This window comes from Lycorma delicatula, chromosome 6 (genome assembly GCF_047948215.1).
Source record: "Lycorma delicatula isolate Av1 chromosome 6, ASM4794821v1, whole genome shotgun sequence".
NCBI classification, from domain to species: domain Eukaryota; kingdom Metazoa; phylum Arthropoda; class Insecta; order Hemiptera; family Fulgoridae; genus Lycorma; species Lycorma delicatula.
The window spans coordinates 54,956,902-54,984,799 of record NC_134460.1 but is presented as its reverse complement, the minus strand read 5'-3'; the positions used below and the strand labels follow the sequence as shown (position 1 = coordinate 54,984,799).

The window sequence follows — 27,898 nt, the reverse complement described above, 5'->3', positions numbered from 1 at the left end:
TATGTAACTATACCTCATCAATAAAAACATAGTCCAAATCTAAATATAGCAGTGAAGAAAATAAATAAACCATCTATAATAACTAAGTCTTTTTCCGTTATTAGGTTCTCAAAATTTTAATTTTTTTATAGCTTTGCAGACACTCCCGCATGACATTCCAATCTGCCGAGATAGCCTTGTTAACATAAGAGGTAATCACTGAAAGAATGAACAGACATGTTCTAAGATTTGTCATTTAAAGCTGTTGGCTGGCTGGACCATTTTTCATCTATAACTGATCTCTTAAGAATGTTTTTATTGTGGTACATTTGATGAAGAAAAAGCAACAGGAAAGTCTTCCTGATACTTTAAAAATGATTGTGATTTAAAATAATTCTTAATAATAAATGCACGTTGAGGTAGTGTAAAACTAATGATAGTCTTTTTATGGCGCATCTGTCACTACCGACAAAATAGGAAGATATTACTTGATTGCTGCGTATATGGTATTGCTTCAAGATCAAGCATTACCAACCCACCCATTAATGCCATTCTAAAGGAAATTTCACACTTCAGTAGATAAATGAATTTAAGAATGCTTAACTTTTCACTAATCCTGCATAATAAAAATTCTTCTTTAGAAAATTATCAAATTTAACAGTACTAAATTTATTAAAAAAAAGCTCACCTTATTAGAAACTTTAAGAGATTTCTGTAATTTTTCAACTAAGTCAGCATGGACTGAAGGAGAATTTCTGAAAAACAATGAGATTTTAGCTGTGTACAATTATAATTATGGAAACTCATTATCATCTATAATCATAACATAAATATTCTTTTAGCTATTTGTAATAAAAATAAAAAGAAACTTACTTTAGAAGATTAGTTAAATACTGCTCCCTTTGGTACATTGTATTTAATTGTTTTATAACTCTTCCACCAACTAAAAATTCTAAATTAACTTTGCCTTTCTTTCCTTTTTCTGCTTTAACTAATTTAACCATCTGTAGAAAATAACATTAAAATTATTTAGCAATGTATGAACATGTAAATCCTTTAGATTACATTAGTGAATTTAATCGGTCACCTTAAATGAAAATTAAATTAAAAACTTAAAATATGCAGTAATAGATAAGATTTGTTAAAATTAATATTTAAATTTTATTATATAATTGTTTAAGAAAAATAACTGGCTGTAGCACAACTAATGGATGGATTTCCAAAACATATGATAATCTTTATAAAAAAAAGTCCATTCATAACAAACCAGGTATTTCATCAATTAATTTTACTTCCTACATAAATCTTACATAATCTTTTTATTTGTTAAATAAAAGTGGAAGAAAATTATCTCTTCCACTTCTCTTTGAGAGTTCAGTTTACTTTTTCTCTTAATGACATTTCAACTTGTGGAAGCGATTTTGAAATATGTTTCTCATCATTATAAATAACTCAAATTTTCTTTTATTTAGTTATATCTTTGTCTTTTTGACATGGATTTTAGCTTTTAAAATAGAAAAAAGAAGAGGACATAGGCGTCAGAGATTGGTGGCGGGCGGGGAAGCAGTATTATACATATTATTGCTTTGTATGAAACTCATCAGTAGATTTACACATGTGGTCTCATTAATCTCTGTCATTACTCAGCAATATAATATCTGAAACTGGCACTAAAAATTGAATTGAATAACAGAAATGTAACTAATGAGAAAAAATAACACTAACAAAAACGCCATAGTCACGATAAATTGTATTTAATTTCAATCTGAATAGATGAAAAACCTGTTAAGTTAATATTGCCTAAACACTTATCAAGGAAAAGGTGCTAAAGTAAGTTTACTTTTGTTAAGGAAAGAGCATGTTATAAATTTAACAAAAAATGAGTATTTAGATTTAAGAAATCATTTTGCAGAAATGAAAACAAGAAATTTTTACAGGTAATGGTAAAACAAGATAAAGATATAAAAAGACAAAATGAGGGGAAATAAACAGATGTTATTTATAAATATATTCCTATGAAATTGGAAACAAATAAAGAAAATTGATGAAAAGAATAAGTAAAGCTCAAGAAAAATATATTTTGTCTGGCATACTAAGGAAAGGCAGCGATCAAGTTGTTTACATTTTTTTTTTTTTTTTTCATTATAATATAACAAATTACCATGCCACCAAAATGCAATCAGCATTAAAAATATGTGCTAACGTAAAAATCTTAAAATATAAAAAATTATATGTATCATTATAAGATATCAATTCTAAAATCCAGAACTTGGTTTTATTGAAAGTAAAGTTCAATTAACAATTACGCTTGATAACAATTATAATGATATAACATTATATGTCGTGTAAAACATCTAATTGAATGTGTTACCAGCTCACACACTCCATATTGTTTTGGTAGTTTAAAAATTACAACAAAATCTCCTTACTCCTTACCTCCATTTTTTCAGACAAATAAACATAAAACAAGAAAGTTAAGTATTTTTATCAATTAAATAAAAATTAATTACATATTTAAAATTTACTGAGTTTTTGTCAACTATTTCACTAGTTTGAAGCTGTTCTCCATTCTTTTCTGTTCTAGGCTAATCTTTTAACCTCAACATAATTACAAAATTCTATGTTGTAATTCTAAACTATCTGATTTATAAATTCCAATTTTAATCTTACTCTAGTTTACATCTTCTGCACATCCCTCCTCCTTCTGCATATCACCAAAAACTGAATTTGGATCTATTGGCCCATGAACCCAGCTCTTCTCATTGTAAGATTTTGTCATAATTCTTTTCTTTTCCCCTAAGACCCCTTCATTTTATATTTTATTAAGTTTTCAACATCCGATACAGTACATTTTTAAAGGGCTCCATTTTTTCTTTCTGATTTTATTACTGTCCATGTTTTACTTTAATCTACCCAAGTATATTTAAGGAAATCTTTAGAACTCTTAAATCTATAATAGATACTAACCAATTTATTTTCTACAGAAAAGCTTTCCTTGCTTAAGACAACCTGTTCTTTTTTTTATTTCTACCAATACTTTGTCCATCCTTTATTTACAATTGTTTTTAATAGCTAATATAATTATTTAGAAAAATTCTATATCTTCATGTTCCACTATCTTAATGTTTAATTTCTCATAACACTTAACAAGTTTAGAGTATTCCCAATTTTCACTAGCATTTGAGATTAATTAAATTCCTCATCATTTAAAATATAAATTTTCTGTCTCAATATTCCAAATATAACTGTGTATGGTGCTATCTAAATTTTTAAATGTTAACAATACTTAAAACTTTTTATAACTAACTCAGATATACTATTCTGTTTTCCAATGACAAATTAAACTATATTAAAGTTTTTTAATTTTATTTGGTACAAAATTGTCATCATTATTTACCATCCATTTAATATACATATCTTTTAAATACAATTTAAAGGGTTATTTAACATTCATATCCTGGGGTTGCAACATAGATCTCATTCCTTAAATCATAAAATCCTTAAATTTTATTTATCTCCTTTACAAATTCCTTTAATCTCAAAATTAGAATAGTACTGGACAAATGTCTCTATAGATTGTGGGGATTTATTAGTGGTTAATATTAGCCGATGTCACTGAAAATTAAAAAAAGTGCATGTTATTAACTTTTAAAAGTTATTAAAATTAAGCTAAATAAAGCTTAAAATTATACCTGAAGTTGAGATAAATTATTAACATGAGTGCCACAACACATATCATCTTCCAGCCCTACAATTGTTACCACTCTCACTTTACCAGTATGGTCATCTGGCAAACCTCTGGACCTAACCTGTAAAAAAGTATTGAAAACTTATCTGAAATACCTCCTGTATTTAAATATTTATTTAAAACATAACTTTGTTACATTCAAATCTGTACAAAACTTTTTTTATTTATTATTATCCTTGACGTATTCAAATAAAGAAATAATCTCTGTACAGACTACATGGTTATTGTATAATAATCTTTATTTTTATGACTGAAAATAATTTTGGCAAGAGATTACAAGCAATATCATTTAAATAAAAGCTTTATTGATAAAAAAAGCCATAAAACATGTAATAATAATTTGAAAAAACACAAAAGTACTATATGAGAGCTTTTAGCTTTAGTAGTTCAGACAACAACCATTATTAGTTGGCACCCTCAGAAAAATATTTAAAAAGCTACTGCTCCCTTTCAGGAATTAATTTCCTTGTACTCTTCTCCAAAGATCCCCCCCCACCAGTTATGTTAGTACTTTTTCTCCTAATGAAAGGAGCCAATAATTGTAATGAAGTGATTAACCCAGAAAAGGTATATATTAATTTATCTCTTTACAGTATTTGTCCCACTCTTTATGGTTATGCTTTATGTAAAGTGTCTGAGGTGTAAATAATGGTAACACTATTTCTGAATGTAATGATGTTCATTATTTACCTTATCCCTGTAGTAAACAGAATGAGCCACTTGTAACATCAAAAAACTCAGCCAAATGTAAGAGATAATTAATTTGCATTTTGATAGACTTAGCAAGTGATACATGACAGTATATTCAACTCATTAAAGAAAGTAATCAAAAACCACTATACAATTCACTTTTCCTAGGAAGTCTGGAATGGGTACTTGTTATTCTTGATCATATGAAGCTTCCTACAATTGTTAAGCTTACAATATATAATGTATACTTACATATATAAATTGGAGTACTGAGAATATATCTGCTTCCTGAATAAGAATTTTTAATTACATAGTCTCATTATTTTCTACAATTTTTCAAAAGTATTATTAATTTTTTTTGTGGGATATATAATACAATAGTAACTATTAATTTCATAAATTTGAGTACACCATCAATTGCAGAAGTTCTTGTACTTGAATCAATATAGTTTTAGCAAGGCGACTATCAGATAATGAGAAAATCAAAATAGTAGTAAAAAATCTCTTTCTAAACCACATCATTTCCAGAAATGGAAAAATTCTGTAGCCTAAGAAATCATCAAGCCTTTCTCCTAAGCTTAATTTCTTATTAAGAGGATTCTCAATTTAATTGATGAACTGAAGGCAAAGATTTCTGAACTCAAATGATTTCTGAATGATATTTTGGCATGTAACAATTTTGAAGAAAATGAGTCCATATCTGTAAGTAATTGTCTTTTGACTAGAATATATGAAATTCATAAATGTGTAATTTTAACTTGAAGATGATTATACCCTTTAATTACTATAAAAGTTTCTTAAATGTTCCAATTAACTAATTTATCTTACATAAACTAACAGCTTTAGAAACATTTACTACGACATTTATTTCAGAATCACTATGAAATAATATTAATTGTTTAATGTAAAAACTGCTTTACCTCTTTAAGAATTGGATCATTTGTATCACATTCTGCAACAGTGACTGGTGTACTATTCCGAATAAATTCATTTGCAACATTTTCAATATTTAATATTTCTTCTTCTTTTAAATTAGGGATATCTAAAAATAAAAAATAAAAAAGTGATGTATTCAAAATTAATAACTATTCACACATTTTAACAATCAAACACGTTATCTAAAACTTAATAATAAAAACTAAAAATTTAAAAAACAAAAACTTAAGTAGGTTCATCAAATATATTATGAAAATATGCCACTGTTCAAGTAAAAAAGAAAAAGAACTACAGTTATATGAGTTATGTACTTTACATTATGAATAACGCACATGCGTGAACAGTGGCTCATTGGAGAATACTTTCCACCCACTTTACTAAACAACCAAGAATGAAGAACTATGCTACATGTTATATGTGTAGTGAAATCTCTGCTTGTAGAAACTGTACGCTCACAGAAAACTCTCTTGCCTGATAGTTTTTTTGGAACAAAAATATTTGTATATTTATTATGTTTTTTACCTCCTATATGTAGACATTTTCTTCATTAGTAATAGGGTGTAAAATGTTGATATAACAGGTTACTTTTGTGATAAATTAGTCACAGTATGATCAAAGGCAACAAAATATGATTTAATAACTTGAAATAAGGTGACAGAAGTAATCACATACCACCCACCTTTATTTCACAAAGAAAAACATTCAAGTTGTATTAATAACACTTTGTAATGATAAGTTTCCCTACTGATACTACAGATACAAATACCAACAGGCAGACTACAAATTTTTATTCTTCTTCATTTCTAATAAGCACCACTATTTATTCTTTGTATATATTAATAAGATCAAAAGGAAGGTTTATAAAACAAAAGAGAAGATCTCAAAATGATATAAACACAGATGTTTCTAAATGTTAGATTTTCTAAAAACACCAATTTTTAATGTTGTGTTTGGTATTGCCTGTTGAAACATTTTTTACTTGTAGATTAGATTTGATCATACATTTTTATAAAATAGTCCCTAATTACTGGCCTTTTATTTTGCAATATTATTATTACAATCGCTAATGAAACTTTGAGTAGCTATGATTCTCAGCTCACCAGTCAATAATACTGACCAGGATCTGATGTTGCAGTGAGGAGGTAATTTGGTAGAAAAGATTATCTATGAAATTTTTCCATGCCTGTTATCAGGGAGTTTAAAAAATAACATCAGGTATTGGGATCTTTCTCTTAAAATATTAATCAGTATTGCATACCTTCTTTGTAAAAATAAAATTCTCTGAATTAATCTGAGAAAAGTTCAAATCCCATTTCTTTCTCTTTCCACCTTCACAAGCACACATACATACATACATATACATAAGCATAAACCAAAAGAATTCCATGTATTGATCATTATTAAATAGAATTAACATAATATAATAACACTATTGTACTTTAATGTAAAGTACAGATATAGCCCTAGTTGAATTCAATATTAATGGCAGATTAGAATATTTTATATGTAGATATACAGAATAGTTCTGTGTCGAGTGCTGGTTTTTGAACATAATTGCATAATCATCTAATGTTGTTTGTTACAATGCGGTTGGTTATCTGTTGAAGAACCTGTATTCATGATGGAAAGTTATTTAGATGAAATTTCATGCTGTGAAACAAGTTTGATGTTTCAAACAGGTCAGTTTTAATGATGCAGATCATACAGGACAATAAAGTGGCAGTTACAAAACCTCATAAATCTTTGTAGAGACTAAGGCTGGGAAAAGAACATTTCACTAGGTTCAGCCCACACTACAGTGAGAAGAATTCTGAAATGTTATCCGTATCAAATGGAGGTTTCCATAAGCTAAAGAATGCTGATTATGCTAAAAGGGTTCACTACTGTCAACAATTCAAAAAATTCATTTGATGCAACACTGGCATTTTAGATCAAGTGTTTTTCACAGATGACGCATGGTTTCACCTTGGGTACGTTGACAGAACAACCAGATTCGGGGTACTGAAAACCCACATATTTTCTTTGAACCTGCCCTACACCTACATAAAATAGGCGTGTAGTGTGTGTTTTCAAGGCAATGAATAATAGGATCCTTATTTAAAAAAAACTATGGATGCTGCCATCTACCAAGAAATTATCCAACAGTTGATAGATTTACTGCAAATGGATGAGCGTGACTGCTGGTTGCAACAGGACAGTGCCAACTGCCATACAGCCTGCTCTCAATGGAGATGATACAGGTTTTTTTTTGGTGGAAGAATCATTTCTAAAGGATTGTAACAGCCAGCAATTCATCACATCCTCCAGCTTTTCCATTAGCCATCGCTTTCATGGCCATACTTACTTCACATTTCAATATATTATAACCCTGGTGATCTTCATGAACTTTGTTCCCTTCTTCTAGATCTATTCCCCTTGGCCTATTATTCAGTACATATAAATCCATGATATACTCTTCCCATATCTTTTTCACTTCATTTCTCTCAGTTACTATGTCCTTGTTCTTTGACTCGATCAGATACATTGTACAACTTTTTCCATTTTTCTTCAATACCATTTCTGCAGCTTCTACATCAGATCATACCTCCCTTCTTTTCTTGTTTTTCTATCACAGCAACCACTTTCCTCTTGCATCTCAGTTTTTTTTTGTTAATTCATTAATAAGCTTTCTATAGTTCCTTTTACCTTTCTCTGTCCAAACATTTTTCCATTTTCTCCTTTCATTCATTTTCTCTATCATTTCTTCACTGACCCACTTCTTGTGTATTCTTTCTATGTTCTTAATTCCTATCGTTCCCTCATGTTCTCGTTTTTTCCAGAACGCTATTTTGCATCTCTGACTATCTGTTCGTTTCTTAATTTTTCCAAATCATAGGCACTTCGTTTCTGACCAACCCTCATTTTATTGAGTTTCAAGTTGATTTCTGCTAATACTAAGTTGTAACCAGAGTTTATATCTGCACCTGGGCAAGCTTTTTTTTCATGTTTCATACAGTTCTTATATCTTTGTTGTGTGAGCATGTAATCAATTTGATACTTCTCTCCTTCCAATCTCAACACCCATGTAGTATATCTCCTTCTTTTATGACTTGCAAACATTGCATTTTCCACTACCAAATCATTTTCTATTCATTTCAACTAATCTCTCTCCTCTTTTGTTTCTATTGCCTACACCATCTTTTCCTATTATCTCTACACCAATTCCATTCCTACCATTTCTTTCTTCACCTGAGTAGTACAATAATGACCATTATTAACTGTATTTTCAAAAGAGATTGGACCCACAATATGCATTCTACTCACACCGACCCAGACTCCAATTTTCCCTTCATGTAATTCATGGAGGTTAGTTGTTGACCACAGTCGTATCTTTTGTGAATTAATAAAACCTCCCAGATGAAACCGCGCTTCTTGTGTAAAAAATGTAATATCAAGGGTGGTTATGGATTTTGGTCAATAAAACTTTTAAACCACTGACAATAACTTAGTCTTTTGGCATGATCTGAAAGTTTCATTACTTGTACAAACATTACTATGTAGGATAAAAGTTTCAGGTCTCTTTTCTTACAGCTTTGTTTAGTAACAAGTTCAATATCTTGCTGCTATGCTAATGAACGCACTGACTTAAATGGCCATAACATTTGAAATATCAAACAGCTCATGTCTGTTTAGTTTAGGTGGTCTTCTACATCGATCAGCATCTTCAACAGAGCCTGTTGCCTGAAATGTTTTGATAAGAGTTCGAACTGCATTGCAATGAGGAACAGGAGTATTTTGAAAATTTTCAGAAAACCTATGCTTCAATACATCTGTGTACTTGTTACGTTCACGAAAGTCTTGTTCAACGAGAAAAATGCGTTCCTCTACTGAAAGTACTATTACGTTTCTTGCAACTATTGATTCCGAAAAACAAAGCACATTAAATCACAATTCAACAATTGATGTCTTAGTTCATTACTGAGCAACGCCCAACAAACCCAGGGCAACCAACCTAACGCCGAAAACACAGAATGCACCACACAATTCTAAAACATACTGCACAGAAACTTTCCAAAAGTATTGTATATTGGATGTATTTTATATTACAACAAAATACAACAATTTTACATTACTAATGTGAAAAATTTTACTTATCAAAAAATTTAACCAATTTATTAATGAGATAATTCTGTAAAGCTGCAGAGATTAAACAAAATGAAAAATTAACTTATGAATGTCAAAAATAATTTTAAATTTTTCAGCCCAATCCATTAGAGCAGTTACAAAAGTACCGTTATATATTTTAATCATGTGCAGTGCGTACGAAAAAATAAAAGCTTGCTTGCACAAGCCAGACAGTCGCTGGCAGAATATTATTATATAACTCTTTTCTCGTACCATTAGGCTCATTCAATTATGCAATACAGTGTGTTTAACTATTTTCATAAATAGCAAAAATTCTTTCCATATTTAGAATTTACTATCATTTTAGTGTACTTCTAATATTTCTTACAGTATGCAGTACAAAAGCAAATAGTTTTATTCTTGTGTTAATAAATTATATAATCAGCAGTATGAAAAATAAATCAATACAAACCTAGTTCTATGTGTGAAATATCTTGTCCCAACCACCACGACGTTGTTGAATATCCAAAATCTCTGTCAATAACTGCGCTAATAAGATGTTGTCCTATAAATAATAAAACAAAAATTAATTTTTACTACTTTTACAATAGGTTTAAAGAAGGATCTGGGAAATTTACTAAAGCTATTTGTTAATTATCATGGGCAAAACAGTCGCCATATTCAACTATAGGAGATATCTGACAATTTCAAAGTGACAGGCCATAATTAGTCAAAACGGGTAAATATCTAGATTAAATTTTAAGATTAAGTTACTTTTAACATTCCATATTTATTAATGTATACATTAATCAAAATTTTGGTTTTTCTATTACATTATTTAAACATAACTACATAAAACAAAATATACATAATTTCTTTATTTTCACATTATGTAAAAGGTTTTTCTATGAGCGATGGAAAAAAGTAGTTTACGGATGAGAGTTAAAGGAATTAAGTAGAAGGATCAACTTAAGGAAACCTGAAAAAAGATTGCGAGTGATCATGTTGATACTAAAGAAAAATTGAAATTAATGAATAAGACTATTTTTGTTTTTAAAGATAGAAATATAGAAACAAATAATTATTTTATCTTTATCATTGTATTATTAATTTCTCTGCTGTTTTCAGCAATACATAGCATGACAAAAACAATTTTGCATTATATTCACTTTATAATTGTGTCGTGTGAAGATCAAAACTATTTTTTTTTTTTTTTTAATAACTTGTTTTACAAAGTCGTGCAGAAAAAATATTAGGGCTTAGTCAAACTACTAAAAATTATTTCATGGTAAAGACCAAATTATAAATAATTAAAGCATAAATTTATTAAATTTATGTTAGTGCATCTATTTGTTTTCCATGTAACATAAAAAAATAAAACAAAAATACTAATAGATATTTAATAATAATTTTACATTCCTGGCAATGTATGAGGTGTGGCTATTAAATAACAAGACTAATGCTGCTAAAGAAGAACTGCACATGCGCCAAATTTGTACAACCAACAGCTATGTAGCATGAAGCCTTCTCTTTCGATTGTTGCCACTCCTGTTTCTGTAGCCATATTAGTCTGGCTGTGGCCTTTGTTTGGATAACATGTTTTGCTTTTTTTTTTGGCTGAAAAAATGATGTGTTTTACTAGAGCAAAGAATTGTCATGAAATTTCATATGAAACTTGGAAAAACCACTACTGAAACTTATCTTTTATTAAAAAAAAGTATATGGCAATGAATGTTTATCACATGCACGGGTTTTTGAGAGGTTTAAGTGTTTCCAAAATGGCCAAGAAGATGTTGAAGATGATGATCAAAATTCAAAACGATGATAATTGTTTTTTCGATATTCATGGGATTGTGTACCTTCACTGGGTTCCTGAAGGTCAAACTATTAATCACTACCTTGAGATAGTGATCATTACTATCATTACTAGACTCTGTGAAAAAATTAAGAAAAGAATGACCCAAATTGTGGAAGAACAAGTCATGGGTTCTTCATCAGGACAACACACCGGCTCACACTGCATTGTCTGTCGAGATGTTTCTAGCCAATTAAAACATCCCAGTGGAATGGAATGCAAAGTTGGCAGGAGTCTATTACTCCCTACTCCATCGCAGAACCTGGACAGAGTCCCTTGCTGCTGGATCATTCTAATCGGGCTTGTTTTTTTTTTTAATTGGTTAATTTTATATAGCGGGTCTAATTTTTACAAGTTTTGTTTATTAATTTAGTGTTTTAAGGACGGATTTAATTGCATTCCAATTCCGTTGTTATACCAGCGTTATCGAACCCATTTTACGGGCCGACCGCGGAAGGCTAGGCTTATAAAGCCTGTCCTCCCGACGTAATTCCCCTTCAGACCGTCCACTGAAGTCCTTTCGGTGCTAACTCTTTAATAGGCTAGCAGGAATACGCCACAACGGGGCACTATCTGTAAGGAGGGAGCAATGCGTCCCTTTTCCGGAGGAGTCGCAATTGCTGGGTTATTTCCTCTTATTGTAAGTTTTGAAAAGGAGAGGGACATCCCAGTGTTAGACCATCCGCCTTATTCCCCTGACCTAGCACCATATGACTTTTATCTGTTCCCCAAGGTCAACTCTGCATTAAAAGGAACAAGATTTCAGACCGTTAAAACTGTGAAAGAAAGCGATACACGTCATGAAAGAACTCACAGAAGAAGACTTCCAGCACTGTTTCGAACAATGGAAAATTCGCATGGAACATTATAGGGATACAGGAGGGGTGCATATTGAAGGGGATAATAATTAAATATGTATAGATTTAAAATAAAATATTTTACAGCATTAATCTCGTTATTTAATATCCACATTTCGTATTAAAGGAATATGTATGGTGATCGTGTAAAAAATAGAGTTTTGGGTTTATTGCAAATCTTTATGCTTTAGGGTCCAACCAGTTCATCTACACCAAAAAAAAAAAACCACATGAATTTATGTATATGCATACATTGTATGTCGCACTGCTTTTGGACTTATAACCAAGGATTGACCAAACCGATTTTCTTCAAATTTGACTCAAATATTTCTATATATGGGACAATGATCACATTCATGTTTTTTTTTAATTTGTTCAAATGGTGGGGGATATTGCCATAAAATTAATTATGATTTTCTTCAGAGGCATTATAGAGAAAACTTTATTAAAGCAAATTTATTACTTATATAATGTATATAAATTTAAAACAATTCTCTTCAAAAAATCAACCCCACCTCTTAAAATTGAAATATATGGTTTTTTTTCTCTACTTCCATTAATATTAAACAATTTTTTTTGGTAACTTATACATTATATATAAGGCTATCAGAAAATGTTTATAATTTTCCAAAAGTATAATCCCTAGAACTTAACCAGAGTACTTTTTTTTAATGTCTACATTCTTGTTTGAGTCTTTAGAAATATAATTTTCCCCATCTCTAAAAAATATAATATTGAGATTTTTGATTTTAACTCTTAATCTTTATTATTAAAAAAAATGTTTTTTCTTATCCCTTTAAGGGCAATTAAAATTTAAGTAGTTTTGGTACCTATAATATACCCTGGACTCAAAATAAAAGGGAATTTTTTTCATTACTCATAAAAGTTTTACTTTATTTTTTCAATATTTTTAAACAATCCTTTTTTTTACATTTTGCTTTTTTTATTTAAATGACATTTTATTTATACAGAAAATATAATAATAAGTAATAAATGTTATAATACATGTAATAATGTTACTTCATTGTTCAATTTTTTGAATTATCAGCGATTTATACATTGTTTTTACTGTAAGTTATTTTCAATTTAATTTTATTCTATATGTAGTGGCTTAATTATTATTTATTTTTTTTTTTGACTTGTTTAGTTAAAACAAGATTACTTTTCCATATATTTTTTTCTCATACACACATCACCGATATATACACCACACTTTAAAAATTTCTCCTAATAGTAAAGCAAGTTTCTGCTAGCTGAACAGGAACAACCCACCAGAGGTTGGTCTAGTGGTGAACATGTCTTTGCAAATCAGCTGATTACGAAGTTGAAAGTTCTAAGATTCAAATCCTAGTAAAGGTAGTTTTACCTTTATACACATTTGAATACTAGATAATGGATATTAGTGTTCCTTGGTGGTTGGTTTCAATTAACCACACATCTCAGGAATGGTTGACCTGAGATTGTACAAGACTACACTTCATTTGCACTCACTCATACATATCATCTTCATTTATCCTCTCATTTCTTTAACATTAGTGAAAGTGCAGTGTTATAATGTTGAACTTGTTCTAATGTTGTGTTCTAATCAATGTCCTAGCTTAATTCTAAGCTAGAAATCATTATATACTTTCTCATTATTCGGTCTCAACAATTTATGTTTTTAATTACACGTTATTTTACTTTATACCTGAATGCTGTTGCATGTGATCAAAACGCCGATCCCAATCAATTTTAAGTAAAACACTTTGTCCTTCTTTAACTGGTTTATCTAAAAAGTGAACAGCTTTATCTCCTACTCGTCGAACATTTTCAACTCTAATGTCATTTATAAAACCAAAATCACAAGGCTGAAACAGATAAAATTAAATAATTCTCAAATTAAAAAATTAAAAATAATTACATTATAATCAGCAGCTCATCTGAATAACTGTTAAGAAAACTGATTTATTAATCAAGCAGTATCATTTGCTATGAAATTCGCATATTTTATATATATGAGCAATTTTCAATGCATAGAATTCTGGCAAGAGTAACTGGATAAGCTGCTAAACACTTAAATTTATGGATGACCTAAGAAGATAGGAAGAGTTCCATAGAACATGAGACACTGGAAGAGATGCCGGCGGACAAGCATGCGGCTGAGTATCTAGAGGGCCCCCCGAATGTGTGAGGGTCACCTGGATGTGATGAGTCTGCAAGCACTCTACCTGTGTGTCTAACAGCAACTGCAGATGGTAAGTCTGTAGTAGACATGTGTCCATTGTGGAGTGGGTGATGAGACAAATTTGTTACTGATACCAATTGACTCTTCAGTTTTTTTGTGATGTATTACTTGAAGTATCGTGTTGAGCTGTATGTTTTATGATATTTTATTTTTAGTTTTTCTTTATTTGTTGTGTACTGCTTGTATTTTGTATCTTGTATCTTGTGTTATTTTTGTATTTTGTATCTTGTGTTGTATTTTGCATTTGGTTGTACACTAATTATATACGTAGCAATTCAGGTGTAATGCTTTGTATTACTAATTTAATGTTATTATGTTAATAGTTGCTTACGTTGTTGTTTATGTATTTTGTTCATTATGTATTATTTTGCATAGTGTATGATTTTTATATATATATATATATATATATATATATATATATATATATATATATCTGTATAATATACATTTGTGTAGTATATAATTATAACATAAGTTAAATATTATTTGTATGTATTCTGCATGCTGTTTGGTCATAAGTGTTTGATGTATATGATACATTCTCATGTGCAGCACTGCATTATAGCGTATGAATGTGAGAGTAGGCGTAACACCCCCTTCCTGAAGAAATGCCACACTAATGGTACCAGTAAAGTGGATACCCAGGGGTGGAGGTTTAGTCGGTAGTGTGCAGGTATACAGACGCATACTCATAACATCTTGCGGCACCTGTTAGAGAGCCAGACATTGCTTAGGCGTCCGTAAATGGAATTCCTTGAATTTCTTAATTTTGAGGGAATGTAAGTGTTTCTAGTTCAATGATTGTTGCTTCAATTCAAGTACATAATGATAAATTCAGATTCACCTCAGTCACAATATAGTCCAAAAATTCACCTTTCCCTGTATTACGTATGAAAAATCTGAGCGCCAAATACATCCATTTTTAATTCCGTTCACTGTTTAACATTTTGAGCACCCAGTTTTCTACAGCCTAATATTTTTTTTTAAAACTTCATGAATTGTAACCTTAAAGACAATTCAGGATTCAATTCATTCAATTTTCCATCATTAAACGCCAAACTGTATGAATAGCATCTTCAATTTTGTAAAGAAAATTATCAGAGATCAAACACGTTCTACCACTCCTTTATTTATTATGAAATCAGTACTTCTGTACATTTCATTGAAATGTACTTCTTCATTGAAATGTATTGCTAACAGTGCTGATTCTGCAATTCATTTATTTTGAAAAAGATCACTCTTAATCAGTTTTTATAAAGTTAAACTCTGCTTCTTATTCTTCTCAAGAGAGCAATGGCTGCCTTTTCTTACAGTGTCAAGTTTTTATTTAAAACTGTGTTCACTTGTAAACTGTTAGTAAATTGAACATAATAACCAACAAGAACACTTCTCTACTTTCTTCGCACTAAACAAATTTTAATCAAGGCATAAAATTATTAATCTTCATTTTTATGTTATATCTAACAACACTATTATTTTTTTTAACTACAAATTAAACCAAATTAACTTCAAAATTAACTTTTTTTTTTAAATTTATGTCAGTGGTTTCTTACATAAGTGTTGTGAGTTTCAATTGTGAAATCTCTTTAAAATAAATTTAGCTCTTTTTTTATTAAAAATTAATTTTACACAATAATCACAGCAAATTTTCATGTATCATACCAAATTATGTTATAGTTTCTAAATTATAAAATTTTATGAAACATTTGGTTTTATCTCATACAAATTAGGTAATATTTTTAACACTATATTTTTAAAAAATTCTTGCATACAATTACACACACACAAATTAATCTACTCGCATTGGGATGTACTCGTGTAACCCTTTGAAACGTGAACCCTTTGTAACACTTTAAAACATGTACTCGTGAGCCCTTTGAACGTAACCATTTGAATTACCTATGTAATTCAAACAACTCTTCACAGTCACCAACAAAATTTGTAGAAACATAATCTTTACTACCAAACATGAAAAAGATAAAAATATAAATTTCTTGGATATTAATATCATATTCCAGATCAACAAAAAAAAAATACAACTCTTCCATATTAGATAAACTTTCAGTGTTTAAAACCACGCTACGCAGATTACTTATCACTCCATTTTCACAAACGCTTGTCAGGATGAATAAAACATAGTAAAATATCTACTGTAAAATATCTACATAGTAAAAATATTTAGCTGAATCCAAAAGATTCAACTGAAGATTGAAAAACTAATTCCTACACAATTTTCAGAGCATAAAACAGAATAAATAAAACAATAACCATTCACAACACTCAATTATATAAAGCGACTGCTTACAAATTTAAAAAATCAGGCTAAAACACTGCTCTTACAAAACCACTAATAAAACAACATACATATTATACATATTATTATAAGGCAAAAACACACCAGCAATCAAATTAAATTTATCTGGAGTGCATAAAGCTAGCTTCTCCAACTGCAATAAGTTTTATAAAGGAAAACACAGGATTTCATAGTATAAAGAACACACAAAACCACTATTAAAACAAATTATGCAAATCATTTCATTGAAAGAAATTACATATGAGGTCTGTATATAAAATAATGAGACTGGTTCAGAAAAATGTTTTATTTACAATCCAATTACAAATGAACTCTTCAAAATAGTTCTCTTGGGAAGCCACACAATGCTTCAAACAGTTTTCCCACTCCCCATAGGAGTGTTGAAACTCAGAAACCAGAATATCCTTCAGATGGTCAATTACATTTTTTAAATATTTTCTACTGTTCCAAAATGGTGTCTTTTGAGGTGTTTTTAAAGTCGAGAACAGGAAAAAGTCGCAGGGACTCAAGTAAGGTGAATAAGGTGGCTGAGGAACTACAGGACTGTTTTTCTTTGCCAAAAACTCATTAATTGAGAGTGCAGTGTGACAAGATGAATTGTCATGATGCAGCATCCAGTAGTCTTTGATGGCTGGTCTCACATGGGCAACTCTTTTTCACAGTCTTGCAAGAATTTCTCAGTAAATATATTAACTTACAGTCTGTCCTGAAGGCAAAAACTCCTTATGGTCAATGCCATTACTATTGAAGAAACAAATTGCTTGTTTTTTATCTTTGATTTGCTCCTTTTTGCTTTTTTGGGATGTGGTGAGTTTGAAGTGTGCCCCTCCTTGCTCTAACGTTTTGTTTCTGGGTTGTACTCAAATATCCAAGACTCATCACCAGTAATAACATTTTTTAGAAAATCAGCATCGGTTTCAATTCACCCCAGAAGATTGCGGCACACTTCCACCCAGTTTTTCTGTTCACCAGTAAGGTTTTTTGGGACCAATTTTACACAAACTTTTTTCATGTCCATTTCGTTTGTCAAAATTTGATGGACTGTGGTAAAGTTCATATTAAATTGTTCTGCAATCATTCTGACAATTAATCGCTAGTTGTACCGAATCAACTCTCTGATTTGCTCAACATTGTCATCACTTTTTGATGTTAATGGTTTTCCAGAGCATGGATCATCCGCAACTGATTACTGGCCATCTGAAAATGCTTTAAACCTCCTAAAAACTTGGGCTCATGACAGAGCGTCATCTCCACATGCCCTTTTCAATTTTGAAAAAGTTTCAGTAGACTTCTCACAGAGTTTAACACAAAGCTTGATTGCACAATGTTGCTCATAATTAGTATCACTCATTTTTGCAACACACAACAAAAACTTGTTTCACAAAAAGTTTGTTTACATCTCACATGGCAACAATAAACTAAAAATATTAATACCTAATATAAATCAGCTGTTCATATAACCATAAGTTTACTAGTAACTTTACAGTGTTACCACTTTGCCTGCCAAAAAAACTAGTCTCATTACTTTCTTTACAGACCTCTTATATGAACAAACATCAAAACAAGAAAATCTCACATGTAAACAATAATAAATTAAAAACAAGACACTGAAATCAAAATACTCAATCACAAAAAAATAACAGTGTAAATACATACAATTAAATTACACTCTTTAAAAAATCACAAACAAGAAAAATCCTTCAAAACCTAATCTAAACACCAGTGCTATATTCTATACCATGAAGACACTCAGCATTCTCAGTGGCACTCTCTTAAGAATCTTGATTAGACTGAAAGCTAGTTAAGACTCAAAGTTTTTAAGTGCACTGAACTCAACTTAAAACTTTTTTTAAATATTTTAAACAGTACTTTAAGGATGCCACAGTATCATCACTTCTCAATAAATCAGTGTTGGACAGTATGAAAATCTGGTGAACAAAGATTGCACACTACAGAAATAAATACATCTCTTACAAAGTTGCGCCAATAAAAGATAAACTTAGGGAATACAACATGAGCTGTAATGGCTATGTCATGCATTAAAGTGATGATCATATGACAACACATTTTTGTGAAAGAAGAGGGCCAAAACAGGCCACAGCCATGGCTATCCCATGTCAACGTTGTCTACAACCACAGAAAAATATCTAGCAATGAAAGAAATACATCCTGAAATTGTTAAAGATAGGACAAAACGATCTAAGAAAACTAGGAAGTGTTATGTCCAAATAAAGTGGGATAAAGCCAGGGCAAAGAAGAAGAGTACAGCATTAAGGCACCAAATTTTAAATTTATAAAATTTTTTTGAAACAAAAATTTAACAATCTTTCTATTTTAAATGTCAGAAATAAACCAAATGTAAAAAATTAAGCCATACATTACAGTCTAATCAAAAGGAGCTTAACAGTCTTTTAACAAAGTGAAATAAATAACATTTATTTCTAAAGTCACCTGGCCTCATGTGATTCCAAATAAATAAAAATCCAGCCAGTATATCTAATCACCATGGTCCTTATTAAATAAATGGGTCATTATGTAATATAAAGATCTAAAATGATTTTTAACAACACAAATGATTAAATGATTAATTTTAAGAACACAATCTCCTTATATACATAATCAGGACGTAATTTTATTATGTCATTGAGTATGTACATACTCAAGCATTTAACAAAATATACAACAGTTAAAACTACGGTACTTTTTAAGAAGATGCTGATCTGTAGTTAGTCAGTTGTTAGATGGCGCCACTGAAAGGAAAAAATAAATTTTAAAAGTACCAAAACTTCTAATTGGCAATGTTCAAAAGTTCTGTTTCTTCAGATAGTGTAAAGCTTTCTTTTAATATTTAGTAGAGAATTCACAAAAGATTAACCTTTTTTCCACACTGCCTAACCCTGCATTTCATCTGTTCAGAACAGTACACTACAGCTAACTATGTTGGTACCACATTTAAAACATGAAACAAGCTATCAATGTAATAATGATAATCTATTTAAATAATAAAATACCTGTCCACCGCCTTCAGGAAATATAATAGTATCTTGTAATATTACATCATATCCATTCAATTTGATTTTTTTCCCATTAAATACAGTTACTATACTGTTTTCTTTACAGGATTCAACAGTAGATTCAAACTGCAAATATAAAAAATGCAAATTAAAAGACCAAACACTTATGATTTTAAAGAGTTATACATTCATTCATTCATTCATTAAATAGATTATATAAATTAAAATTGGAAATAGTGAAATCAATATTCTATGGAGCTGGAAAGTTACTAGGTTTGTCCTGTGATGGGAAACCAAGATGACACTTTTCAAAAACCTATTCAGTTAAAAAAAAAAAAAATAGTTCAACTAGTCTCCAACTGTCAATTATTCATATAGAAAGTAAGTATTCATCATATCACTACGTGGAACTAACTTTGATAATGAGGAAAACTGATAAAAAAACAGTATACTAGGAAATTAAACATGTAAAGGTGAAGAAATGTGTAATGAGGAACAGGATAAATAAACGCAGATTACAATAGGTAAACACGCAGCTAGAAAAAATGAGACCCTAAAAAAACTTAGATGGATAATACTTTAAGTGGGAGTGTTTGTTAAAGCAAATGGTTTAAGGAACCTTATGCGGCAGGAAATTATATTAGATGTTTAACGGACATAGAGTGGAAGAACCAACTATTTAAACTGATAAAATTGGGAAAAAGTAAGACTAAAAAGCATGAAGGAGTATCAAATTAAAATATAAATCTAAAGCTGTTAAATTTGTTTTTTCATTATTATTTTGTTTTACTTCTGCTGTTTGTTACATAAACAACAATCATTGAGATATTGATATTTGGAAGAAAAAAAAATTGTAATTCTATTTTAGTACGGCTAAAATGTGCAGGGTACAAATGTTAATGACTTGCATCACCCTTCTCCTAATCAACAGACATTACATTTAAAAAACTAAGTAACGAATAAATAGTTTTTATTTTGGTAGCATTTTATCAATAATGCTAGACTACAAATTAATTTCGCAAACTTAATTTAAGAAACACAATATCTAATTCACAAATCTTTTATGTTTACAACTTAAACAAATGAATACCTCTTCAACAGTTAAATATATAGTCTTTATGTAGTCTTCGATTAGCCATTAAACTCGCTGGTTCAACCTCTTGAACACATTAGGAAATTGCAACAATAAATAAAAGCATATTAGTAATGACAAAATTCCAATAGCAAAATTCTAGAGCTCTAAATAATTATCTCTTAAATATTCAAAGTTAAGCAACAATTGTTGAAGCAATCTTTGAATTGTTAGGATAGGAGTTTAGTAATAAATAATCACTGTAGTCAAAGGGGCAGAAAATTAATTTCTGAAGAAACAATGTAATAAAAACTCTTGTTTAGTAAACACATACATGTTTGCACATTACAAGATAATCGTCAGTAAGCATATTTCACCATATTCAAATGTAAATAGTTCATTTTTAAACATTTTACACATTTCACGATGATCAATGAATTTTATAGTAAAAAAATAAAAGGCAGGAATTTGTATCAAGACTTCAATAAATATAACTATGTATAATTTACGTAATTTAACATCTATACGAAAAAATAATATAAACGGTTTCACGAAAATAACTGTAAACAAATTTGAGAACACCCTTTAATACAAGTAGCAATTTTTCGTACCTCCTTAAGAAAACTGTTTCGTTGACATGCAAATACCATTATTTCAATGATTAAGAGAAATCAATGATGAAAGACTACAACAGAACTGTTAAGGTTATATTTCACTCCTCATATTACGAAATACAAGCATTAAGTTAAAAAATAAGTACCAGTACCGGATACAACGAACATCGGTAACAATCATAACCTTAAACCACTGCCTAAAACATACTATAAACAAACAAACTTCATCTCATTCAGTTTAATCAAACTTCATCGCTCATTCAAATGAGCGACTCTTTGAATGGGAAACTAATGAATGAATGAAAGGAAACCCACCAAGTTGATCTGGGGATGAACGCGTTTTCCCACCAAATCAGCTGATTTGGGAGTCGAGATTTCTACCGTTCAAATCCTAGTAAAGGCAGTTACTTTTATACAGATCTGAATACTAGATCGTGGATACCGGTGTTCTTTGGTGGTTGGGTTTCAATTAACCACGCATCTCAGGAATGGTCGAACTGAGCCTGTAAAAGACTACACTCATATATCATCTTCATTCATCCTCTGAAGTAATACCTAAACGGTAATTACTTGAGGCTAAACAGGAAAAAAAGAAGAGAATGAATGAAAGGATTGATGACTTCATTTAATCAGGTAAATAAAATAGACAAATATTTTATTATGATCGGTACATTATACTATTACATTTTAAACAAATGCCTGGTTGAATCAGGGAAATTGTGGTAAAACTTGATTTAATCAAAGCAGCATTATAAAATACAAATAGTATATTTGAGTGTTTTCCTAATGGCTATCTAACTCCTTTTCTTCGACCTAAATCCAGAAAACCTGGATAAGACATAAATCTTTAACTACGGATGTAGGAAGATGTAGAAAGTAGCTCATGGCATTAAAGTAAATAGTTAAAAAAATAATTATTTTTTCTGTTCAACATTATATTAAACAGTTGAATAAGATTACAATTGTGCAGTTTCCCACCCAGAATTAGTTTATGCTTGTAATCATTAAAAAACTAAATTATAGATATTCAACAGAAATATGTTCCTGGGGTTTTTTATATGAAAGAGATGGCTATTATGGTTGTTAGCCATTAATAATTTTGTTTACTGTAGAAAAAACTACTCAGCTTTATGTAAAAAGATGGACTCTACTCACTAAACTAAAAAATGAAGATAAAGGAGTTTTTCATGACAAACAGTATTCACAGAGTTAAGCTATACACATCTTAGATAATCCTGCAATTATTGAGCTGCTATAGATTTTTCATCAACAGTCATTTTTTCTGAATAGTTAACTGTCAGACTTATTTTAACAAAGTTTAAAATAAAATAAGTCAGAATAAGTTTAAAAGAAAGCCACAAAGTCCACAAGCATAAAAAATACAAAATTAATAATTAGATAATACACAAAAGGAGTTAACATTTATATAAATTATATATATATATATTTTTAATTCATTAACATATTGACCGTTGTGCTAATTGAAATCAATAATAATAAGTTAACCATCAACACAGTAACAGTAAAAAAACTAATACCAATAATTGACTTTCACAGGACCCCACATCATTAGTCAGTTCACAATTCTATAATCACATTGAGCAAATAATAAAAAACCTAAAATTTAGAAAACATAAACACATTAATAACCACAAAACTTTTAATAATACAACTCCACTGCCATTACTGAAATGATGTAAATTTAGAACATCACACTTCCTGCATTCATAATCATTGTTACAAACTTCTACAAAAAAAGTCAACTATTGGCAAATATATATGTAGTGGCGAAAGTCAACTATTGGTATTAGTTCTTTTTTTTAGGTTTTTCTATTACTGTGTTGGTGGTTAAATTGTTATTATTGAATATATATATATATAACATTACAGTAAATATGTGAAAATAATAAACAATGAACCAATTTCTTCTGAGTAAGAGTAGATCTCAAGTAATTTTTGATTCTTGACAGTGTGGAAAATAATCCTTCAGCTGCACAACTTATTGGTGATGTAAATTAATACACTTTAAGGCATACATATTTATGTTAGGATATAAGTCTTGAAGATTTTTCAATATTAGAAATTTGTTAAATTGGCAATAGTGACATTTCTTTAGCAATGGCATTGTCTAATTTTTCTTGAGGTAAAAGTTCTTTAAATGAAGACACTCAACAACAAATGAAGATTCTTCAATGTCAGTTGCATGAATTTTCTGCAAAGAAGAAACTGCCTTGGCAATTTCCTTGGCATTCAAGCTGCATATATCTGTTAAGAAAGAGAATCTGCTGAGATATTCAATATAAATAGTGATTCTCTTGTTAGAAAATCAGAAAGAACCTTATTAACCTTCACATATTTTACTCATACATTCACATACCTTAGGACTAAAGGACATATCAAAGCTTTCTTGAAAACTATAATCTGTGTTGTTTCTATCTCCTCTCCTGGTTTGTATGAGTCAGATTCTTCAAAGAACTTCTTCCTTTTTTTGATCTTTTGAGCCTATCTTCTACATATTCACCACTGAATTCAGTTGGACAGTGTTTAATTTTTTTTCACTAGAAATTTTATAGAAGTTAAACAGACCTTTCAGTTCATTCACAAATGCAATCAGAGATTTGTGCAGCATCACAACTGCAGCTACAATCTTATGCACGAATGTATCTTTTCACTAACACAGTTAAATTTATTGAGAACATCACCACCAATAAGACTCTTTTTCTGTTTAGTCACTGGAACCACTGTAAGCTATTACTTCAGAGGATAAATGAAGATGATCGGTATGAATGTAAATGAAGTGTGATCTTGTACAGTTTCAGGTTGATTGTTCCAAAGATGTGGGGTTAATTGAAACCCAGCCACCAAAAAATACCAGTTATCCACGATCTAGTATTCAAATCTGTATAAAAGTAATTGCCTTTACTAAGATTTTAACCTAAGAACTCCCAGTTTATGTTGTCATAAATGAAGTTTCAGTGCAAACAAGTTTTCTTAAAAGTTCCTTGGTTTTGTTTTTTGTTTTTCATATTCATCTTGGCTGTTAGTCATACTTCTGAGACACTTTGCAATTGCCTCAAAATCTCCAATGTGGCTTTTGCATGCCTCTTTGGTTGCTGACCTTCTTGTTATGCTCTGTGATTTTATGGAGAGGTTCTTATCACCAGGCTTGAAAAATGATTCTAGCATGTTCCATCTAATTTTTTTTTAAGAACAAAAATTGTAGAGACCTTGTAACAAGTGAAAGAATGAATGATCTAGAAAGATTACACAGCATTCTAGCATACTAGATCCCACCAAATTAAGGGATTGGGCTTAATACATCACATCTTCTTTTGGTCTAGTGTATATTTTAGAGTAACCTCAGACATATTTAAAGCATTATCAAACGATTGTTCATGGCAATTCTGATTGTTTAAGCCATGAGTCTTAAGAAATTCAAAAACTGAATCAATAAATCACTTTTCCTGCATGGCCTTGGTTTTTAAAATATCTACAAAGGGGTTCTTCAGGATATCCAAACTCATTCACATACCTTAGGATAACTTGATTGTTATGTGTAACATCAAGAGTTGAATCAATGATTATTGAAAAGAATTTTGAGGTTTTCACTTCTTTTAAGATACTTTCTATAACATTTCTACCCATAACCTCAACACAAGTTGTAGATGAAAACTAAGATGACATTTCTTGACCAGGGTTCCCATCCTTATCAATGTGGACTTTTAAAAAAGGGTCAAACTCTGCAAGTAGTTCTAGGCACATCATGTAGTTTCAATTATTATTTATTAGTTCATCTTCTCCTCTAAAGGCAAGCCACATGATGCTAGCTTTTTGATCATGGCAACCACCCTTTGAAACACAGCTTTCCAGTACTTTACTTCTTTAATTTCCCAATTTCAGCAGCTCTCAATTTGTAGATTAACAGATTATCAAGGTGAGCATGTAAATTTTCATGTTCTTTAACCTGTTGGTAATGATGTTTCCAATCAATAATTACAGTGTAACTGAATTGACTTTAAGTTAAACAAAACAGTTTGCTGGGGCCACAAAACAAAGATCCCTGGCTAGGGGAATAAACTAGGTAATCTCTATTCACTAGATCTCTGTTATTAACCTTTCTGTCAAACAATGCTTTGTTCAAAAATATGTTTGGTAATTGTGAACCTGACTGTCCTCAACCTTAATCTTTTTCAAATTGAAGTATGTTAAAAAGTATGTTAATTAATTAATAAAAATACAAGTTGGAAGAGTAAAATTACCTTAGTATTCTTCCTCAGAATCTGTAATGGCAGTAGCGTAGTTATCAGCTGCTTTGGGCAACTCCATCATATAGTGAGGATACAATGAAGAAAGACTGCACCATAAATGATGAACTTGGATCTTGTAGTCCCTGTATTTTCTTTTGAAAAAGAACTTTGCAAGATGCCAGTGCAAGTGGTGCTTACAATTTCCTTACCGAGGACCGCACTTCTCGCCAAGTACGCTCAATTGTATGTGTATGAGTTCCTGTGTCCGGATGTATGAAATTATATTTAACTTAATCTTACCATTTTCCTCCCTTACTCCTCTTTGCCGGACCAACATTTAAGTATAGAACAGCGTAGGGGGTGTTCTTTAACTGTTAAGAAGGAGCCTTTCCACATACCGGCAATAGGTCCAGAATGGCAGGTCGAGTCGCCAGTTGGATCTTCATCTTTTTCCCACTCTAGTGGGGTACGCCAAAACTGGTTTCTCCACTGGTTCGGGTCTTTTCTTAACAACCCAAATACCCTCAACCTTCAGGGATCCTAGACTCAGCGGATCCAGAGTACCCCCACTTTGCCACAATAACTCTCTCAGAGTACCCCCACTTCGACACAATAACTCTCTCAGAGTACCCCCAATAACTCTCTCACAGTTAGGTCTCTAAACTAACCTAACCTATTAGGTTAATTACTAACGAACGACCTTGTGCGCTTTATCAGATATGATGCCTACACAGATAAATACTACTTTCCGACGACTACTATATGTGTTTCTGTTTTGTACTAGTTCGATTGTCCATCATATTCCAATATAAGAGATGTTTAAGTTGAGGATTGAGAACGTTCAGGCTAACAATTATCATATGTTTATATCAGGGTATACTCTTTTCGATTGTTTAAAGTTACCATCTTTCTATTGATTGAAACCATTTTTACAAAATAGTGTCTCTTAGTTTCTAATTTTCCACAATAGTGGATAATTACTTGACTTTAGTTACCAGTAATACTAGTAGCAGGAGTATCATGTTTTAAAAAAGTCTTCGTTTTTTTTCTGTGTCGGGTGCAACTTTATTTAAACCTCCACTTGGCTACGTTCACAATGATACGAGACTAATTTGAACATTAACTCCAGGCCTCTTGTTCATTAGTGGATCGAACAAGACAGACACGTCTTTACTGAAAGATAGGCGTCTTTCACTTAAAAAATACAAAAAAAAAGAAATTCTACTTTAATAAAGCTGCGAAACTTTAGAAAAACACAAATATGAGTGTTATCGCCAAAACGTCTACCGCCAAGTACAATTGTAAGCAATTCAGATTAATTATATGGAAGAAAAATTTTACTAAAGATATTTTATAAATTGTTTATTAAAGTTAAAAAAAAATACAGTAACAAATTTGTAAGCCAATATGAATTTCAATTTCTTTTTTCATATTATGACTTATCTAAAAACAAACGGAGGTTTGTAAAAAGGTTTTCTACAAACGTAAAAAGCAAAAATTTAAAACCAGAAAAACCTTTTAAACCTTGGTTTTAAACTTTAGGTTTTAAATTAAAACCTTTTCTAAAAACCTGTAAAATGAAAAACAGTAGTGCAGTGAGATAGGAGAAAAACAGTTACAAGTCTTCTTTTCCAAAAACGTTTTCAATTAAGTATAGGAAATAACTTAAAAAGGAATTAAAATTTGCTGGCAAAAGATATTCAAATGTGATTTACAGCGTTCATACATTTTGTTAATAAAAAAAGCAGAATTAAAATTTTCAAGGTTAAGGAATAGTTCAGTAGAATTACGTTAAAGAATGACCCATACAAATTTCATCGTTCTTTCTTTGCACCGAATCAGCCAGAATATTAAAGAAATATACGAGTATTAGTTTAGATTCATTACACTATAAGCGCTCTGAACTTCATATCCAGGCATGCAAATGAAACAAAATAAATAAACTTGAACACTGTTATTTGTGTTAAAAAATGAGAAAAATTCTGGTTTTATGACATTTCTAAAGAGTTTTGTGTTCATATATATTGGAATTGCATATGATTTTAAGGATACTTCAAATTTTTTATAGAATATATTCAATTTTTCAAACTTATTAAAATTACTAAGTATGTAATTTACGGATAATTTTTTGTATAAAACAAGTAATTTTCAGTTCTTTATATTAAATCTAAATAAAGCACCTCATGTTGGGTTTTGGGTTACATATTTTATGTTTGAAATGGCGATAATGGAGTTCAGGGATTG

General features: G+C 30.3%; 1 protein-coding gene across 1 annotated transcript in view; it reads right to left on the bottom strand.

The window, feature by feature from the left end:
- Positions 1 to 21,699, bottom strand: part of LOC142326623 (alanyl-tRNA editing protein Aarsd1) — a 44,291-nt gene extending 22,592 nt beyond the window's left edge. Inside the window, exons 1-8 of the mRNA XM_075369217.1 lie at positions 21,405 to 21,699; positions 19,719 to 19,847; positions 13,857 to 14,016; positions 9,930 to 10,022; positions 5,338 to 5,459; positions 3,672 to 3,788; positions 853 to 983; positions 668 to 734 (exon numbers count right to left, since the gene is read on the bottom strand). Of these exons, the coding sequence (XP_075225332.1) occupies positions 668 to 734; positions 853 to 983; positions 3,672 to 3,788; positions 5,338 to 5,459; positions 9,930 to 10,022; positions 13,857 to 14,016; positions 19,719 to 19,847; positions 21,405 to 21,443 (858 nt within the window). The 5' untranslated portion in view covers positions 21,444 to 21,699. The remainder of the gene's footprint in view (positions 1 to 667; positions 735 to 852; positions 984 to 3,671; positions 3,789 to 5,337; positions 5,460 to 9,929; positions 10,023 to 13,856; positions 14,017 to 19,718; positions 19,848 to 21,404) is intronic.
- Between the last annotated feature and the right edge of the window lie 6,199 nt (positions 21,700 to 27,898).